Source organism: Sceloporus occidentalis, unplaced genomic scaffold, assembly GCF_023333645.1.
Source record: "Sceloporus occidentalis isolate IW3139 unplaced genomic scaffold, rSceOcc1.0.p SCAF_87, whole genome shotgun sequence".
Classification (NCBI taxonomy): Eukaryota; Metazoa; Chordata; class Lepidosauria; order Squamata; family Phrynosomatidae; genus Sceloporus; species Sceloporus occidentalis.
The window spans coordinates 2,491,896-2,513,657 of NW_028317067.1; the positions used below are offsets into that span (position 1 = coordinate 2,491,896).

At 40.9% G+C, this 21,762-nt stretch overlaps 1 protein-coding gene across 1 annotated transcript; it reads right to left on the reverse strand.

The window, feature by feature from the left end:
- Window positions 1–1,677: 1,677 nt before the first annotated feature.
- LOC149284914 (ATP-binding cassette sub-family D member 1-like) lies at window positions 1,678–21,057 on the reverse strand. Its single transcript, XM_089496056.1, has 10 exons — window positions 20,152–21,057; window positions 12,143–12,323; window positions 11,727–11,869; window positions 11,126–11,294; window positions 9,215–9,309; window positions 7,932–8,077; window positions 7,205–7,350; window positions 5,670–5,754; window positions 4,758–4,883; window positions 1,678–1,906 (listed from the first exon to the last, which is right to left on the reverse strand). Exons 1-10 carry the CDS (start codon window positions 21,055–21,057, stop codon window positions 1,678–1,680), a joined length of 2,226 nt encoding a protein of 741 aa, XP_089352182.1.
- Window positions 21,058–21,762: the final 705 nt, after the last annotated feature.

Here is a 21,762-nt window from a genome sequence, read left to right on the forward strand (position 1 = left end):
CTGCTGCCCTGTTGTCAAGTTGTAAATTAAGGCAGTCTCTGAAAAAAGTTGGTAAGGAGAATGGAGAGATCGTCAGGAGAGGAAACGGACCACTTCAAAATAACATGTCATTATAACCTCTCATTTAACTAAAATATAAATTCTTTGTATTTTTTTTCCCCCATAATACATTTGTTTGAAAAGCCAGAATTTGAATAATCATTTACATGAGTTAGGTGCAGGCTGGAATATTTTTAGTATGGACATCCATAGCATTCTGGGCACCCCCCTGTGTACAGGATCATTTGGGATAGGAACAGACCCTTTAAAAGTGGCTTTATTTTTGTAATTTTTTTTTTTTTTTTTTTAGGAACACCGAGTTTAACTAATTTCTTTATTTGCGAATCATCAGGACAGATGTCCTCAGGTGGGCTCTAAATGAAAATGCATGCATTTTTCAGTCCTAGTTTTACAAATATACCTAAGCTGTTTTGAATAGGGCCTCGCTCAAATTTAACTCTACACGTTCCCATTTTGCATGTGATTTGATCTTTTAATTTATAGGATTTGCTGGGTTGGGGCTAAGGCTAGCAGCTGTCCTCGCGGTTCGATGTGTATTAGGTAAATAGGGAAACAGAATAGGGTTAATAATGCTCTGGATGAGCCTCTCTGTAAGTCCCCCAAACTTGGTACCCCCAATGGGGTAGACAGATGATTATATGTTCACCGAGCACAGAAGGGGTTCTAGAGCGCCCATCATCCTCTACTGGGAATGGCACGGCGCCAAACCAAGGCTCCGAGAACTACACCTCTACTTTAACCAAGTCTTTTCATTTTGCCCTGGTCGTTTTACACGCAACTGTATATTTAGAAATGGATCCACCAAAGCAAACAACAAAGGCAGAGCAAACGTTATGTTATTGTTTGTTTCTAGGATTCTCAATATACAGAAGAAATGTTTATGGATCCAAGATGCTGATGGTCAGGAACTACCAAAAAAAAAACAGTCTGGGTGTCCAAGCACCAGGGTAGTCATCCAAGGAGTCATTAAACTATAATTCCTATGAGTCTCAGTGAGCTCTTGGTCGTTTAAAGGCTGGATTAAGATAATGACAACGCCCAGGAACATCATGGCACCTACCTGTTGTTATTCTTCTATTCCCACCTTTTGAAGTATGCTAGACTGTGAAACCTCGATTTCCAGTTCCTGCTAAACAATTAAACTATAAAGGTGCGGGTGTTACTGGTTTTAACCCAGTAGTGATGGGTGGGGAGACCCTTCTATGGTCAACCCTACAGTATCTCAAAATGGGGAAAGCAGGGGATCTATGCCTATGGGCATTGGGGCCTTACAGAATGATTTAACGCAGGAAGGTAAGGACAACACCACACTACCTTCTTCACATTTGCTGGGTTGAAATGTTAGATACTTCATCTTTCAAAAATATGCTGACAATTGTTAAAGGAAGATCACATTCAGAGTTGGGAGATGGTCACAGGGGCGAAGCCCAGGGACACAGAAGTGCTTTTCAACTCCTTCCCAGTGATAATGGCTTGCAACGACTTCCATTACAACTGTATGCCTTTAAGCTAAGCAAAGGAGTTCACGTGAGATGTTGGGAGCAGATGCTCCGGCTTTAACCCAAAGACTATTGGTAGGATGAAGACCATTGATGGTTGGATGATGCAGTAATGCTCTTACACAGACAGTCCCGGGGTGGGACCGCTATCCGTGCCGACTACCTCGGAATCCTCGCCGAGGATCTGGCACAGCTCACTGAGCCTCTGCTGCATCTCAGGTACGCCAGCAAGCTGCTGCTCCAGCCTCTGCTTCTCCTCCGTTAGAGAAAGACGGGCAGCGGTGTCCAGCTTCTCAAACTTCCAGCCGCCTTCACCATCAAACTGGAGCAGGTGGGTGTGATATTTCCTGCGAAGAAAGACGGCAGGATTAAATTTGCATACCAAATACATTTACATACCCGCAAGGCCCCCCCGCAACATTCCCCTTGTGCTAAGTAGTATGGCGTGCTATAAAAGTTAATCTGAAACAATAACGACTATTAATGGATGTAGCCGGACTTTCCATGTTTCAATATGCATATCAAATTATGGTTTTCACTGTAGCAGAGGGACTTGTATCCACTTAAAGAGACACAATCAGGAAGGTGCTTGTGTTAGTTGAGTATCATGAATGTAGAACCTCCCCTAGACCCCCCCTTCCACTCTCATTCATTCTCCTTGTTCCATCACATAATGTATGATGTATCTTGAGGTCTATCCATTATGTATTGTTGTCATTGTTTGTGTTAGTTTGTCAATTCTTGTCTTGTCAGACCCCTTGATTATATGTATTGTATTAAGCGCTGCGCTAAATTGTTGGGGCTATATAAATAAAAGATAATAATAATGATAATAATTATTATTAAGCCAAGCCAATAAAAATCTATTCGACACATTAATCATGCTTTTTCCCCCCCCTTTTCATTAAAGCGTTATTACAAAAACACTTGTTATTTTTTGTTGTGCTGCCATTTTGCCATTACTCCTCTCAGTATGTCTCCCACACTTTATAGTTTAAAGGCAAACGGTTTCATTGTAAATGATTCCTGATCCAAGTTCTTACATCTACATACAACCCGTTGATCACGCTGTCTTATCCTTTTCTCACGCGGTAATTAAATGGCGCTTTGACTTTACAGAGGACTGATTTTTAGTGCTAGGCGCTCAAGCGCAGTCTGTGAAAAATAATGCAGTAAGAAGCAGGTTACAATTTGGGCCGACAATAGGACGTAAAAGGCAATATCCACTGTGCGATCACGGCAATGTCATTAAATGCCCTGGCTGTGCTTTTGGGAGTTGTCAAAGGTGGAAAATGAAGAATGAGTGAAATACCAGAGTATTAACTAAACGTAATAGGAACACAGATGGCTTTCAGCCGCGGTTTTGTATCGGATGTCACCGTTCCCCTTTCATCAACGTTGTGGTCCTGGCTTGTAGCGAGGAATACACTGAATTGTAAGCGGGCTCTAGGGCACACGCAGCGCGGTCACGTTTCCTTATCGCTTCCTCTAAATGCGGAATTGTGTTTTGCTGAATGTCACTGCCCTACGGCAGCGGACCGAAACAAAAAACAGTCTGTTGTGTAATAGACTCCATTCACGCTGCCAAGGCTGGAAGCTGGCCAAATACCCCAACTGTGACTGTTAAAGGGGTAACAGGAACCGGACCAAGGAGAGCAGATCAAATAATTCAGACTGGCAAACAAGCGCCTACATTTTAACCCCTTACCCCCTCCAGCTTCTCGGTTCTCTGCTCTTGTCTTTTCCGGAAGCGTAGACTGGCTCTGGGTACTCTACTTCATACTATGTTACTTTTTGTTTGTTTATCTGCTTGATTACAAACTGCTTTTCTTTGTTTTTTGGCTATATTTTGTAAGATGTGTGTTTATAAGATATACCGTATTGGCCCGATTATAGGCCGCACCCCCCCCATGTTAAAGACCATTAATTGTGATTTAGCGCAGAGATGCGCAATTCTTTTTGGGGACCTGAATCCTCCTCTCTGGCATCTAGTGGACATCTGCGCGATGCAGACAACCGCCGCTGCTGCCAGCACTTCCGCGGAGGCTTCTATGAAGGAGCGCCAGCGTTACATGACCTTCCGGTGCTCCACCGTAGAAGTCCCAGCAGTAGTACTGGCCTGCAGCAGCAGAGGTTGTCTGAGCACATTGCACAGGCGCTCACCGGCTGCCAGAGATGAGGATCCCCCGCAGTGCTGCAGGAGACCTGTATCCTCCTCTCTGGCAGACGGTAAACGTCTGTGCGATGTGCGTAGACAGCTTCCGATGCTGCCAACCCTTCCACCGGGGCTTCTTTGACGGAGCGCCGGTATAGAAGCCCTGGTGGAAGTGGCGAGTCGCAGCTGAGTTTGTCTACGCACATCGTGCAGACGTCCACCGGTTGCCCCCGCTAGACGTCCACCGGTTGCCCCCGCTAGACGTCCACTGGCTGACCCCGCTAGACAAAACCACTTACCTAAAATGCCAATCAATGAGATATCTACTTTTTACTACTCATCTTATTAGCACATGTATAGCAGTCTATAGAAATAGATCGCTCCCGGCGCCTACAAGAATCACGTTTGCATGCTACACAAATGTATTAACTCCTGTTCCATGGCATCGCATTTATGGCAAATGATGCGTTTCAGTTGAGAATAAATATCACACCACGCATTACCCACATACCCTTCCAAACAGTGCAGTAACCTCCGACAGATTTAGAAGTGTGTTCTAGGACACCTTGATCGGTATCTTCGGTCAAATGTCTGATTGCTATATTGTTGTAAACTCAGAGATCTCATTTTAAAGACAACACGAGCGCCTGCAAGCCAGATTTTCAATTATATTTAATTAATCCCCTGGATTTACCAAGAATAAGACTAATGCTGAGCAAATCCACCACTTGCCGGGTAGCCCAGGGCTGCTGTGACCTGTAATCAATAGACACTCAGCTCGGTGGTAATTGGAGTCGTCAACGTTACCACCGGATGGGAGTATAGTTTGATGGTGCCGAATCTGAGCTTAATCTGAATATTCTTTCCTAGAAAAGGGGCTATCATATTTAATAATATATAATCACCTGTAAGAGCATTTAAATCGGAATAATTGAATAATTGGTCAATAGTAACTGTCTCTGAAACCTGAACCATAGTCTCACAGTTCACAGCATACACTAGAAATGTGGGTTCACAGCGTACACTAATTTTTTATGCCTTACCATAGAGATGGCCTGTGGGTGATAGACAAGAGCGCAATCCCAGCATCCTTTGCGGACTGGAAGATTTTTCCCTCTACATCAATGCTCACGGCACTGGTACACTCATCCAAGAGGGCGTATTTGGGTCTGTAACAGGAATATTAGCAGCAATATAATCGGTTTTTTTATTTCATAATAAGCACATGTAACAGAGCTCACAAAACAAACAATTGTGCGTGTGTGTATAATATATATATATATACACACACACACACACCTACATATTGAATATTGTTTCATTAATATTGTCATACTATCCCCTAAAACGTGGTCCTCCTATAGTAGACTTAGACGCTACATATAACATTAAAATATTGTAAACCTAATTTTCTAGTTTAGTGGATTGCTGCAACAAAGGCGATTGTTAGTAATGCATTAGTATGCATTCTGTGACTTCTGACTTCATCTGTGATGGCAGGAAAAGTGTTTACAGACTCATGAATGATTCAATATTTCATTTAAAAAAAAAAAAAAAAAAAAAAAAAAAAAGAACACGAGCGATATTTTGCTGCTGAGCGTAGCGGCAGAGATCCAGGACCTTGTAGGGAGTTGTCACCTTCGCTGATAAAGAATTTGCTCTTTAATTATTATATTTTCTGGAATAAATTGTATGAAAAATGCCTTTTAAATTATCCATATATATTACATTCCAAATAGATCTACACACTTGGAGAATTGGTCTTTTTTTATTTTCTTTTAAAAACATCTTATATTCCAAAAATACAGTTGTCACGCTGTTTTAGAACGTAGACACCATAGAGTAACGAGGAGCAGACAGAGGACCACACAGCCCGGGGTCTCATGCCGGCTGAGCACTGAAGCACTGCTGACATCAATCAATGCTGACCCATTCAAAAAGCTGAAAGATCTAACCTGTGATAGAACATGCGCGCCATTCCAACACGCTGCTTCTCACCCCCGGAGAGAACATCCTTCCAGTCGCTTACGGAGTCCCAACCTGCATGAAAACAAGATATCTTGTCAGGACAGAGCTCTGAAGCTCAGGTTACAGATCGCTTCACCACGCACCATCAATTTCATTTGTCGGTGAGTGAAATCTTCCTACGCGGTCAAGAGGATTGCCGATTACTGACAACCAGAACAGAAGACGGATTTACGGTAAAAAAAAAGTAGAACTATGTATGAAGTATCCCTGCACACCCCTTTTCTTCCAGCTACATTTAAATGTGATAATAGCTTGTTATTCTTAAACAGGATTATGAAGCACGTAGTGGTTATACAAAGTAGATACAATATGCCCAAACTACCCTCTGTTGTGTCTTTTTTTTTCCCCAATCATGACCACTAATTCACTACAATATATTTTCTACCGTTTGATGGCAATATCTACAGTGAATCTGAGACATGAAATGGTAATTAGTGTGGAGTCAAGTACATTCTGTCATCTGTTTTAAAAGAGGATTTGAAATACATAAATTAAAATATACATTAAAAGGAGAAAAGATCAAGAACAGAATCCTACCTAAACTAAATTTTAACAAAAGTAATCTTCCCCCTATTGTCCTAATCTGCTATAAACTCTAGAAGGAGCTTTCCTCCATTGCTATATCTGAGTAAGACAAGCAAGCGATTCCACTCCTCACCAGCAGGTGGAGCCGTGCGATTAATATATCTGGGCTAGTTCTGATAAATTAGAAGCCTAGTCTCATATTTATCTATATATTTCTATATATTATCTAGATATCGACATGAATTTCTGAACGAGGAGGAGGGAAATTAAACAGATCTGGTGTTTCCATATACAGAACATTTAATTCCATAAAGATTTAGCAGCTAGTGTCCGTAAAAGAACAAATCTGATATACGGCAACAATACACAACCAGACAAATCAATCATGAGATGTTCCCTTATGTGAGCTTTGCTGGTGATGCCCACCGACGACAGGGGATTAAGAAAGGGTCTTATGGAACATGCCAGTGATTGGAATGGTTAAGAAACTATTCCCTCCCCAACAGCTTCTCTGCCTCTGCACCCTCAACTATAGACCCTATAAGACCCTCAATTCAACTATTATTGCTTATTGTTGCTGCACATATACTCCCTTGCATCCCCTTACACCATTTGACGACCATCTTGGCAGCCCATGGGGACCACATATTTAAAAGCCAATGGACTTCAGCAGTATTCTTCAACTTTCTTCCACTGGAATTTTATTCTCTCAAATATACCAAATATTTACCAATTTTGAATACAAAATACAAATTATAAGCTACGGTATTTCCAAGTGAATATGTTACAATACACAATCACTGAAGTAACCCCATGAGACATAACACAGTGCATGTTAAGAACCCTTAACCAACACAGCATGCATGAGACCCTGAAGAACTTCAGATTTGAGTTTGTGGTACAGGGTGTAAGGATAATGAGTAGCAGGTACACAAACCTCCCTCTCTCTGTACCAGGTAATTCAAATTCACAATATCTAGAATGGTTCTCAGGTCCTTATTAGTGAAGCCTTTCCTGCGCATGTCTTCAACAGTATCTGGGTAAATGACTTGATCACGGAGGGTTCCCACGGACATGTATGGCCTAAAAAATAATAAGGAAGAAGAAGTTAGAAAAGGTTTATAGTTACTCTGCACACAGCCTCGTATTTCACAAGGTACAGTGAATTCATGATCGCAAAGCTTTTTAATAACCTATTTTAGTGATCGGTACCAACGGGAACACAGAAACCAAGTCCTAGTGTGGTACAAGCATCCTACCACTAGGCGGTGCTATAGAACACAAACTGCCAAGGGTGAGATTATAGTAAAGATGCAGGTCTTTAAAGGGTGTTAAATGCTTTTGCACCAACAAAGCCACAGCTGTAGTATGTTGCATAGCCCAAGAGAAGCGGAAAGTAAACTGTATGGACATAATATATGGCTTGACTATAACACACATTTAGCAAACATCATGGCAGGTGATGCATACACTAGGAAAAGCCTATTGGGAGCCCCTGAACCATGCAATGCCCATCAATGACCCTGCTAACATCAACACAAAATGTAACCCCCCCCCCCCTAAATTACAGAGACTTTTTCATTAAACTTGCTTGATCTTAAAGGTAACACTTGTTTCTATAAAAGTCTAATAATTGTATCAAAAAACAAAACAAAAAATGTCACCTCTGTGGGATATAAAACATATGCTGAGGCGGGGGTTTGTAAAGGACTCCACTGTACGCTGGCCACAGACCACCCAAAATCCGGAACAAAGAGCTTTTGCCGCAGCCGTTGGGGCCAGTGATGAGTAGGTGCATGCCCTCCTCCACCTGTCATGGACAAGAGCACAATGGATGGTTAGTGAAGTCGCTGCACCAAGGATTTCTGTTCCCTGAGCTGTTTGGGGAGTTTATTTGCTTTATGTACAATGCCAAAGCACTATACTTGGTCATCAAGCCTTCAAAAGTGGAACCCAACTGTATAAGGTGGGGTGTCTTCTACATCAGTGGTGTTTGTGAGTTTGTGTTTGACTCATTCTCAAGGCAATCATCTTTAGACAAGGTTCTTACAGTAGAAATTAATGATTCTACACGTGGAGCCAGCTATGTGCAAACGAGCGCTGTTCCCAAGGCCATGACTGTTGTACCAGCAGGAAGATAAGCACAAGATAAATAAACTGGATTAATAAGGATCTTTGCCTCTTCAATCAGGCCTCTGGACGTTTGACTTTGCCTCCTCATTTGAACTATTTAATGGACATTGATAACAAGAAAGACGATTATCAGCTTTACTTCTGCTTTATTGTTATTTCAACTCTTTAATTTAATTACAACCTGGGTTGTTTTTTTGGCCCACCAAGTTGATTTTGGAAACATTCTCTCTTTAGATAACAGTTTCTACCTCAACAAGGTCCACCACAGAGCAGAATATTATCTGTGATTAGGAGGCGCTAATCTCGCCATCTTTGCATCTATCAGCAAGGAGAAGATAACATACATATAAATATTGATTGTGTTTACGACACTAGCAAAATGTTTTCGGAGAAAGGTTAGCGCGATTATATAGCAGTTCTGAACAAAGTTTAATCAGTCTCAGGAGTCCTAGGTTTGCAAGATCTAGGGCAAGGGTGTCCAACCCGGTTCTTGAGGGTAACAAAGATTTAGGAGTTTGAGGAGTCAAATTAACAAGCAATTAACATGCGAACCACTTAGTAATATGCACCATCTTGAAAAATGCAAACCTATGGGATCACCCCAGGAGTCCCAGAGTGCTCTATGGAGCCAATCTCGATGGACTCCATGGAGAACGTCCATACCCAATTCACAACTGGACCTGTAGATCTGTCTTTTTCTGGTGGCCCAAATGTGCTTGAGCGGGGAAACCTCTCTCCCCAAACTCTCTGGCCGGCCGCAGCGTACTTTGTGAAGAGAGGTTATACGCGGCCCTTGATGTGAAATCTCACTTACACGGATATTGAGGCTTGCAACTACGACATCCCCAGTCGGAGTGACGATGGGAATATTCTCACATATGATGCCATTCTCCACATCCACTACTTGTCCTAGAAAAGAAAAATCAAAAATACGTATCCGTGCATCCGACATAGGGGATTCATTAACATTAATTAACAACATCAACGATTGAAACATCACATGCAAGTCTCCAGCATAGAAGTTTAAGCCATTGGGCAACACAGAAAGGTTCACTTGGAGAAAAAGTGAGATAATGGATCATGTGAATTAACTGCATAATCGGCTAATAAAATACATATTTTTTTAAAAAAAACAGCCCGTACAATGTGTGCATTTATAATATTTTGGGATAATTTTAGGATGACGGCGAGCAGCCATTTGGCAGTTAATTGATCTCTGAAAAGTAGTGATTATGAGATCATTTGTCTTTATTGGTTCTGAGTGTACATCACATGGTTCATCCCAGAGAAAGAGCTCATGGATTATATTGTGATATCATGGCCTGGCTCAACTCAAAAAGGTTACAGATTTATTGGTTAAAGCTAATTAAAACTGCTGGAAGATAGCCACCATGTTTTCTTTACTTTAAGGAATTAACCTTTTTTTATAATTATGTTGACTATATTGAACAATGCAATTTGACTACTGAAAGAGTCGAACCATGTAGCCTTGAGCAAACAAGGTTCAAATTGGCATCAGGTCCATATCATAGATACCTACACAAGACTGCCTCTCATGATGTAACATAGAAACATAGATTTGATGGCAAAAGACCCATTCAGCCCATCCAGTCTGCCCATTTTTGATGATGTAAAGACTCAAACCTTAATCAGTCCTTGGACTTGTCTTAGACCCTGCTACTTCTCTACCACCCTCTCAGTGAAATAAAACTTCCTTACATTACATCTAAACCTCTGACCCTCCAGTTTTCGACTATGGCCTCTTGTTTTCATATATTCCACAAAGACAAGATACCTGCTTTAGGACTCTCGCTAATGCAACCAGAACATTATTGTGCATCAAAACATTAATGATGGGTAAGGGAAGACCACAAAACTCATCCTCTGGTTTTGCATATAACATTTCCTACAAGTGATCGAAAGGGGTGACGACTAAGATATGAAGAGCCATTAATCTAGCCTCTTGGATGCCACAGAGTCTCTTAAAACCATCGGGACAAATCAAGTCTCTCTCCTTGATACATAGAAAAACTAACATTCCAGAGTGAAGGACTTTTCAATAACCTTTATACCGTCCAAGCCCTTAGAACTCATTAAGTCTGCCACGAAATGCTGTGGGGAATTTATATCATATTTTAAGTGTCCTTAGCCTCTCAACGAGTGCCACCAAGTCATGGAAATGTTCTGGAGAGGAAATGGACCTTATTTCAGTTAAAGGAACGGTACTGAACAATACAAGCGACTCTAGGCTGGTGACCACGTTTTAAATGACAGACAATAGCTATTCAAGCCATCAAGACATTTTTTTTTTTATGTGAATCAACTTTCTAGGCAAAACTGCTGCTCATACTACTTACTACGATACAGTAGGAAGCAGGCTGGACTCACTTTAAAGTACGAAAGCTTCATAAGGTAAAAGGTAGTTATTTCTAAAGTTATTTGAATGTTCCGGCTATACTTAAGAACCCATAATACAACAGGAATTTTTTTATGTTCTACTGTTCCATTTTAAACCTTCTTTAACACAAAACATTATTTGTATTTTAAAATAAAATACAATCAACATCATTGGTCTTGGAACAAACTCTTGAGGCTACAAACGTGAGTAGATGTGGCAAAGGTGTGTGTGTGTGTGTGTGTGTATGTATATATATATATATATATATATATATATATATATATATCTGTCTATCTATCCATCTATATATCAGGATGACGACTTTACCTTTTATTTCAAGGGGCCCTTCGATGCGGATACCGTGCTGGATTACCCTTCCTTTCTTGGGGCTGGCCTCTTCCAATTCTCCTGGTCTCTTGTAGATGCCATTCTGCACGTCTTCAAACACTTCAAACATATCATGAACGCGTGCAGTGTAGCCGGCCAGTTCTGTTATCTGCCATAAGAAACCAGCATTTTAATCATAGCTGAAAACACACAACGTGCAATACCCCCTTCAATACGAAGACCATTCTAACAATAGTTAATTTGTACGTCTGCACCAAAAATAAGTCATTATAAAATGTAAAAATATATAAAATGCGGAGACAATCAGGAAGGAAGGAAGCCAAAGTTCTCAGAGCCCGTACAGAAAATGTAAAAACCAACTGTTATTAATTGGCTAATCAGACTAAATTATTGATAGGTTTAAAATTACCTTTTGTTATGAAATCTTCAGATTCTAAATTGTCTAATGTTCTGAAGTTCTAAAGTAAAGAGCTTCTGTTGCAACGATTACTTTTAGCTAGGATGTTCCATTTTAAACTATTATTCTAGACAGGAGCTAAACCTGGTCATTTAGTAGCCATCACACTTATATAGGACTCACTTCTTTATAAGAGGACATGACCCGCTCGATAGCATCTGCTGCAGCTGTGAGGAGGTTCCTTGCCGTTGTGAAGGCCTCAGCTCTCTCGCTCACCAGTTCCTCTTCCTTCATCTCCATGGCGGCTTTCTTCACCTCCGCCGAATCTGGTGCATGTAAGGAACAGCAGGTTGTCAAACTAACAGAGCCAAATCATAACCAACTAACCGCACACTTTAAATATTCCAAGTAAAAAAACAAGAAAGTCATCAAAAGCAGCAATAAACTACCATTTATCATCATTCTATTGTTTCATGTATATTGGATTTTAGATTTTATTTATAAGTAACCCAAAACTATAATGCAAGTGTCCTAAGGGGGGCTTTAAGCACGACCAGAATCTTTTGATAAAGAAAGACCTCATCCTAAGAAGTTCTTACCACTCTCAGAGTAGCCGGTGGCAGTGATGATGGGCACCGCCACCATCACCAGTCCAGATGCGCTCCACACGTACTTCATGAGGAACTGCTCCAGCATCACGTACCACAACCTCTCCAGCAGGATGAGGTTAATCTGCGAGGACAAATCCCGGTAGCACTGCTTCAGCAGGGACATCTCCACCTACAGAAGGAACAGAAGGAGCACAAATGGTCAACAAGATAATGGAGGTTACATGATACATTGGGTGACAAGCTAGAAGTAAACATTTCTGCATTCATATGATAAATGAGTGGGATTTAGACACTTTAATAGTGTATTATTGCTTCCCTGATCCTTATCTTTAAAGCGTGTGGCCCAGTCACACCACCTGGGCATCCACGGCAGTTAAAACGGGCTGAATGGTTCTTATCGGCCGACAACTTCTATGATTTCTGTGCATATGTGTAGGCAACGTTTGCAAACCCCCAATACACTGTCCCCCTTGGGCATGGATCTAGGACTAAACCTAAGCCAGGGACTGAGCCAACCTGCTCTGTAGAGTATTTCATATGGAAACACCCGGCTGAGTGTACAAAACAACATGCTTATCCTTTAATTGTTTTTTGGGTTCGTTAATTATGAGCTTCATGTATTGGTTTGGATCACACATTTGAGATGAAACAAAGTAACTACAGCCTCTACCAACCTCCAACGAACTCAAGACCACCAGCATAGACTTCCCGACATCACAAATGGGCACAAAAACAAAAAGCCCTGTCTAAAACCAGTATGTAGACTATGGCACAATGTCTAATGGTGTGTAAATGATTACGATAGGATTAAAATAAAGAGTCACACGTACCAACCAAATCAGCAGAAAGAAAAACAATTGAAACTCAACGTGACCGGGGAAGAGGATGATCACACATGCGTTACACAATATGACAATAAGGAGTGAGTAATAAATTGAATAATTCTGCTTCCTCGTTTTTTGCTTAGCGAAGGCCAGAAATAAACAGATTAGCTAAAACGCCTCTACAGTTCCTCAGAGTCACAGGTGTATTTTTTTTTTTTTTACTGGTACCGCACCGCAATTTGTGGTTGTCCTGTGCAGGAGATCACATGTCAACAAATATGTCATGTAAGTCCCATTCTGCAAAGCGCCCATACTCGTAGTCTATGACATGGCTGATGGAGGCTTATGGTCAAAGGCTGAAGGTCCAGTATAAAGACTGTTGACATATAACGCTAACATTCGCTAACAGATGCAGTGGTTAATCATGTCACCCCCTTTAGAAATCTGATGGTACTTTATGGTTGTTTTAGGGGACGGAGAGCACATCTGCCAGGTGAGATAAGAGTGGGTCAGGCTTTAAGATAAAAAGGGGGGCTTTAAAGGTCAACCTATTTGAGTTAAGGTCCACAGCCCATACCATGCATTAGACTTGTCCATTCGGATTCATATAAACTTGTTCTTTTTAATGAAAATTGCCCGATAAGGAGGAGGGACCTGGGACGGTTGCCAGTAATTAAGTTAAGATGTTCCTTTATCTGGGGTCATACAGGCTTAAACAAGCTATGATTAGCATTTTTGGCAGCATTCCCAGAAAATGTGATTAAGTTTCAAAGTGGGTACATGTGTCAAGCACAATAAATCTAACAGGTGCTTCTTATTAAGTATTTGCAAATGCAAACTCAACAGGAAACATTAGGGTGCAAGGGCTTACCTACAGCAAAAAGAAATAAAAGGTTATAGTTAACCATTGCAATGCCAGAGATATCTATACTGGGAAAAAATGCTACATCAGATCCCTCTAAAATTAAACTTTTAATAATATCTTTACAAATCTCAATCAAAGGACCCTGTCTCACACACTGACTCCCCCCTCCTACCTGTCATGGTCTCTGCATCTGGAGCAAAGGAAATGGTGGAAGAAGGTGAGTAAGCAGGTGGAGGGGGAAAATACAAGGCAAGGGGATGATGCAGAGGGCACAGATAGGACTGGGGGACAGAGAGAGCGACAAATTTAATTTCAGAATAAACGGAGAGGGAATAGAATTATTTTTGGCCTACTACTACTGTGTCTACTGTGTATAATCATTGGAGGATCACAGGTTCTATTACATCATTTATTTAACAGTAACCACCCCATAACCTTATAAAGGCTAGGCAACACTTTAGCATTGAAATCTTTATTTTCATATTATTTATTAGGTTATAACAGATTCTTCTCATAACTAATAAAGATAAAACCTCTGAAAAAGATCCATTATGAAGCCAATGGTTTAGACAGTCTAACTGCTCTTAGATATCAGTCTGTTTACTTACTGTGATGATTTGGACAGCCTCATCATCAAAGAATGGATATTAAAGTACTTTGTATCATTAAACCCCCTGGGACTCTCGTGGGACCCAACGCTGGAACTGGCAGGGAGTATAGTGTGCATGCGCAATGGCAGGGGGAACACTTCTCCTGCAACCCAAGTAGCTGAGAGGCAGGGAAAATAGTGACGGTGCATATCTCTAGACTCGGACAAATCCTTCAATGCATTTGGGGAAAAAATTCATTTTTTTAAGGGGATACAGCTATCACATGCATTACAGTGTATATGATGAGCGGAGCGTCCTTTTAACTATTTTTAGGAGCCGTCTGATTTTACCTCCCCATTAATCTCTAAAATAGTCAGATATAGAAATGTATGTCTTTCTTTACAGAGCATTCTGTTTCTTTCACTTTTACATTTATCTTTTGTTCAGTGATTGTTGGGTACCCCAGCTTGGGCTCTCAATTAAAATGACTTGTTTTCAGGAACGAATACACAGAATTCGTGGCCTTTTTGCGGCCCTCGAAGGCCTGGATTTGACAAACCACTGCATTAGTCGGTATCCTCCGGGCTAACCCCCACTTCCCGATTACTCAGCAACCTCTCAGTGTCCAGCACCACTAAATGTTTCCAGCAGATTTCAAATGGGGGCATTTGCTTAAGCAAAATGGGACCTTTCCAGCTTAAGTTGCAGATCAGTAATTATCGTTATGTGAAGCGGGGGATTTGGTCGGGGTTCTCTGCTCCTGCGTTGCCGGTCTGTATAATAACCCAGAACCTGGTGAGCTCTGTTGCGAGATGCCATGAAAGAGTTAAGCCTTCTGTGCTTTAAGCCTCCTGCCAACCATAGCAGAACCGATGAAGAGTACAGTGTCCGACAGTAACCTTTCCCTCCGTGCCTGGAGTTTCCAAACAACCCTTCAGAAGAAAAACACTCCCAGCCGTCGCTAGACTTGCTGATATTCAACGCAAGCTACCTCCTATAACCCTCATCCATCATATCTCATCAAGAATGCTTGAGAATATTGTTCTTGCCGTACAAGAATTGTAGTTCAGGCTGGAAAGAAAGGCAAACGTTACATAAGTAACATAATTACGGCTCCATGCCCTAAAGCTCGTACTTAGGAGAGCTCTTTTGAAATGGGAAATATTCCACCCAGATTGCCCCCGCTAATATTGCGCAATACGCAGACTGGATTGCCAGTAGGATCATTCCTTTGGTTCTTCGTTGCTTTGCTCTTTCTTTAGCATGCAGGGGTCATAATAATGAAGGAGGGATCGCTCTGATCATACAAGCCAGGATCCCACGGCTGAGTATGGGAAACTAAACTTAGAGCCAATTAGGGAAAAGGTGAGCAAGCGAGCGGAGATTGCGTACAGACCGTGCCACTGAATAATGTATCTCGCCGCACATATAGAGAACTGTCTGACAAAAGGGTTACAATAGGACACGGTTATCATCTGTACACAACAAGATAACTACTCCAGCATAGCAAAATGGTAGAAATGTTTGTTTTAAACTTTGGGAAGCCGTGAAAAACTTTATAGAACTCCAACTTTTTTGATAGAATATCTTTTTTATTTTCTAGAATTCCCCATGTCTCATACAAACCCTTGATAGGGCTTTCTTATCCTATGCCAGGCTTTTCTCATTGAAAGAAGTCTCTGAAGCAGATTGAGACTAAGTGCTCTTCAATGATTTAGACATGCTGATTGTTATTTAGAATGCCTGAAAGGAATCTTAATATGTTGGGACCTCACAGGCATTCTGAAGTTGACTTGTGTCCTCCGGTGCGTTTGGAAATTAACAAAAATTTTTAAAATGGGTGAGCTATTCATTACGAGGCTTTAATATCTCTTGAGAGAAACGCGCTTCTCTCTGTTTGCCAAAGCCTTTTTAGTGCAATATAAAACATGTTATTGGTAGCTTTGGCAACAAAGTAATTAAATAAAGAAGAGGCCAAAAGTATCTCAGGTTCATTCCCACACTGATACATAAAAAATAAAATACAAAAAATGACCACAAAAAAAGGACTTACGTTGATACTCAAGACAAGTGTATGTGACAGAGGAGAGGAAAACGCTAGCGAGATCTCCAATGTTTCAACGTAAAGTCTTTCTCAGATGTAATCCTTTTTGGTCATTTTGTTGTATTTAATTTATTTATTTATCAGTGTGGGAATGAACCTGATACTTTTTGTACCTACTTTTTCAAATTTTTTGAGCACTGCTCCATTAAATGACTTGTCTTCATTATATATATATATAATATTCATTATTATATATAATAATATTCATTATTAGATATAATAATGAATTATATTCCGTATTATATATGATAATATTCATTATTATACATATACCTGGTGGGCACAGGTGGGAGTATTTGCACCTTTGCCTAAATGGCTAGTTGTATTTTTATTCATATATTGTCTGTTATATAGCTTTGGCAACAAACAATTATTTTGTGACAAATTGGCTAGGCAGGTAATGAAATGTAAGTTGGGCTTCACTGATGACCTGCAGGTTACACGGTTAGGAAGCACCGTACAAACGATTCTGCTGGGCTGACCAGTAGATCAAGAACTACAAGGCACTCCGTTCATTTTAGGCTGAAGTTTTGTTCCTCAGTCCTTCCTTTTTTTTTTTTTTTTTTTTTTTAACATAGACCGGCAGTATGGAGAGGATGTTGGTGGACAAAGTAATGAATAAAGCCATTGGCATAACTCCAAAGTGTCCTGATTTCCTCGGGAGTTTTTATGGGATTTCATGACCTCTAAACAGTTACTTGTGTAAGTGAGTGAAGCATTATTGTGTATCTGATTTACACAAATTAATTTATAAATACAATGCTTGCCGTTTCTATACACAGTATCGTGATATTCTAGGGCTGTAGAACCCTGCGATGGACTGTTCCTCAAGAGCCGTGAGACCTGGAGCCTTCGTAAAATGCTAGTAAGTTTTAAAAATAAAATAACTCTCTAAAAGAAGCCAAAGTTATTTTTAATGCCATTGACATTTTTGAGAAGGCAGCTTGTACTTTAGAACTTGTCCTGCTCACTGATCGGCAGACAAGATCTAACCTAGAGCCTCTCTACAGCCTCTCTATACTCTTCATTGCCAATATGAGTGATCCTTAAAGTAGGGCTGGTGAGAGAAGATCCCCCTGTGCGTCTTTGGTCTTAGCTGATTGGCTGAAATGTGCGCATGTCTGCAGTCCATCAGCTGTTAGTTGGACAGCTGCAAAAATGAGACTTTTATGGCAGAAATGTTTAGACTTCCCAGGTAGGAATAAGAAGCAATCTTAATTGCGTGGCCCGGATGAATTCAAAAGGGACCGTTTTCATGAACAGATGTCTTCTCAGTGCTCATAAAAACAGCAAGAATGTGCGTCAAAAAAAACCACAAAAGCTTTATGTTACCTCTCGTCCAATCTCCTGAGAAAGAATCTGGTATGGGTCTGCCCTGGGCTGAACTACTTCGGTATATTTAATGCTAAACTTGTTCTTTACCATTAAAAGGAATATTATCTCAAATACCATTTGTGCTCCAACAATGCAAATCAATTTTCTCTGTGGCATAGCACAGCGCTGTAGCTTGAAACGTTAGCTCTATAGCTGTTCTAGACTTTTGGTTATAACAATGTCACAGTAAGAGATACTGCGAGATTGCTATAATAAGACTGATAACCTGAAATAACCTCAAGTTTCATGGAAAGCTCTGAACTTTGCTATTCTCTTCTCATCTCAGGATAGTTACGGTTGAAATAGTTAAGGTATAAAATCACTATGTTAAATATGGCTCCTTCCAAGTGACCGACCCATTCCGATAACTTCAGAGCAAGACGTTCTGGCATCAGCGACCATGGTGACCACGGTGAAGGATATTATCTCTCCATTTGCTCTCATGATTCTCAAATAAGCCATCTGGCAACAAAATTCTGTAGTCATTAAAATATTAACTGCTCCATAATTATTTTTTAACCAAACTATGCCTTTCTTACCCAATACAGAAATAGTATTTATGCATGTGCAGAATGATCAGCTTTTCCTTATTGCTTTTACAGGCTGTCAGATCATGTTGGCAACTCTAGCCGAACTGCAGGAAGCTGGGAATCTTTGCATTCATATAGGGCTGGGTTAAAAGAAAAACCTCTAAAATCAGTTTTCTATATTTTAGCTTAAATAATATTTTTTGGAAATATGAATAACCCTCATTCCAAACATAAGGCACTCTATATATAATGGAACAGTAATAATAAAAATAAATAAAAAACAATAATGAAAAAAAAAATCTGTGTTGCTGACATTCAGGATGCCCATGAAACCCAACCCATATCTGGAGTCATTGTATAAGAAATATATTGTATATGGAAGGTTATAGTTTAGGCAGGTTTAGAAATGTAACATGTTGCCAGTTCCAGTTAAAAATATAGCAGAGGATCTATAGTGTTTATGCGGAAAATGACAGTCCAGCATGACCATACATTACAATGCTGAAAACAGCAATTTGGCCATATAATCATGAAGGTATAAAGATTTTTTCCCCAATATCTACTGTGAGCAAAAGTCCAAAACAAGCTGGATGGAAAACAAGTTTCTGACATGGAATTTGCCCTTGGTAGGAGGACGCGGTCTCAACCTTGACCTGTTCTACAATCAAATGTAATCACTACCGCCAAACCTAGCTGTTATGGAGAAATGCCAGATGTATGTCAGGCCACCCTATAATTCAACAAGAGCATGTTCTTCATACAGCGTCACACAATTACGGGCAATGAAAAGATTATCGGGAAATATTTCATATGCATGTAATTACCTGAACAATACAGAGACAATCATAAACTGCTTGTAACATCTAGAACCGAGACAGCCCTGTTCTAGATCTCTTTCAAAACAATAACATGTTATATCAATGCACTCTTCTACAGCAGCCAAGCCAGCATTTTATCTATACATTTTGAAGTGATCTGCTTACTACAATGTATGGACATTTGTATAGGTGGCAAGTATAGAACATCTACACTTCTGTCTGGCTAGTACTGAACATTTAAAAATACCTTTTCATTTTGAGGCTTTATTTGAGACGAGTGCTGTTGTATCCTTTCTAAATATATCTCAGGTGACTCAATATTCTAAATCATGTTGATCATTTGACATTTTCAACTAGCAAACTTCCCGAGGGATGCGGCTAGATACTCTTGTGGCCTCAGCACCGCCTGCTGCTTGGCCATTATCCCATAAGCTACCGATGACGATGACACCCCCAACAGATCACTAACACAATTCTATAACATTGTAATTAAAAAAAATAAGATTGTATCTCAGCCTAAAGTGAACCTTTTGGGGAGGGACTTATTGGCTATATTTTTATTTGTACTTTCCTAGTTCAAACTAAACACCTCCTTACAGAGTTGGGTCATTTAATATGTTAATTTCCTTGTAATCTACTAAACGTTTAGAAGAATATTTTTTGATTACGCTGGATAATTTCAAGAGGATGCATTTCCCTTACTAAACATTGTTAGTAATAGGGTCAAACATCCAACGGCTAAACGACACTGAATGCCTTGACCATGGACACTTGAAACTATTATTATTTTTATGTTCTATGCAAACTTGGTCACTTTTTATCTGGACAAATAACCGCTCTGCTGAGAAATAGACCTTAAGAACAGTCATACCACAGATGTTTACCATCTCACCTTGTGACCTCCATAGAAGGCAATTTCTTCTGAGTTGGCGACCACTCTTGAGTGCATGTATCTCAGCTCTCCTTTCCTTCGGGCTTCCTCAGCGACTAATTTCCCAAACTTAGGAGAACAACTTCTCAGCACTTTTGCTGTAATCATAACTACAAGTCCAGCAATCAGGGATGGCCAGCCAGTGTTGGCACCCTTAGACTTGGCTGTACTGATTAACGTGTACGTGGTGACCACTACATCGAGCACTGGCTTAGTCAGGTTGGAGTAGAGATGTGCCACCGAGCTGGCAAAGGCCACAACATCCTCAGTCAATGACTGGTCAGGGTTACGTAATCTTCCGTCCATGTTGCTCACCCTATAGTAGGTCTGATTACCAAAGTACAGATGGTAAGCATGGGCCACCAAGCGGCTACGGAAGGCCAAACTTAGTTGACCCTCAAGGTACCGGATGGCACTGTTGATGAAGGTGGCAGGCAGGGCAATTAAAAGCCACTTAAGCAGCTGCCACACAAAACCGGCTGGACGTTTTTTAACGATGCAGCGGGTTAGGCGGCCATCTAGTTTAGCTACGTACACAGAAAGAAATGTCCTAGAGATGAGCGCCGCTGAATGTAATACTAATAGTCCAAACTCCTTGCAAGCCAACTTTGGGAAGAGCAGACGTAGGAGACGAGCCAGTCTTCTGAAGAAAACTCTGTTCACCCCAGTCCTTTCATAAGGGGGAGTCGGGGAGGCCTCTCCTGTTTTGCCCGGGAGCCCATTGGAGTTCTGATGCTTTGGTGACTTTAGACAGGCGTGTTTCAGCACCGGGTAAAGACGACGTGCTCCATAGGCAGCCAACGCCAAGACGGCCGCCCGTTTCAGGACGGCAGCTCGGGTAACAGGGGACGGGCACACTTGCATCATGATGGCTTCTATATACAAATGTATATACGCGTAAACTGTAGCCTAAACAAATTCACAGATGGTGAGTACAAATATTTACGTATGTAAGTGCATGCATATAAAGGAAATCAGCATAAATGCAAATGTCGGTGTATTTTCCTCCTATATGGTGCTTTCGATACACATTTAATGCAGGTGTAGTTATAGTAATCAAGATATATGGCTATACATAGGAGTATGCCAAATGTCTCTGATTTCTAAGCACACGCCTTTGTAAACATAGCAACACACCAGCCTTTCTTAGTATGTGCCACCCACGTGGATATGATCATGCCTTAGTGCAAAAACATGATACGAGGACATTATAGAATACTTACATACAGTGGCAAAGTAGAATTATATGTAACTATGGGAGGTATGGATGTATAGTGTACACAAGAACTTAAACAGCGACTGTCTATAATGTTTACTTTTCCTTACCTGTCCCCTGCTGCCCTCCGCTCGCCAGAGAAAGCACCCAGCACCAGGAAGTACCGGACACCGGCCTTCAGCTGTCACTTCCCTCCTCACGTCCTAAAATCTGCTGTCACCGTCACTCACGACTCGTAACAGTGGGCTAGAGCCGGTGGCAGGCCACGCCCAAACAAACTACTGACAGGCCGCTGGGCCAGTAGGAAATGGCAAGGGGCGGGAACAGAAAAAAAACAGTCCCGGAGACATGTTGAT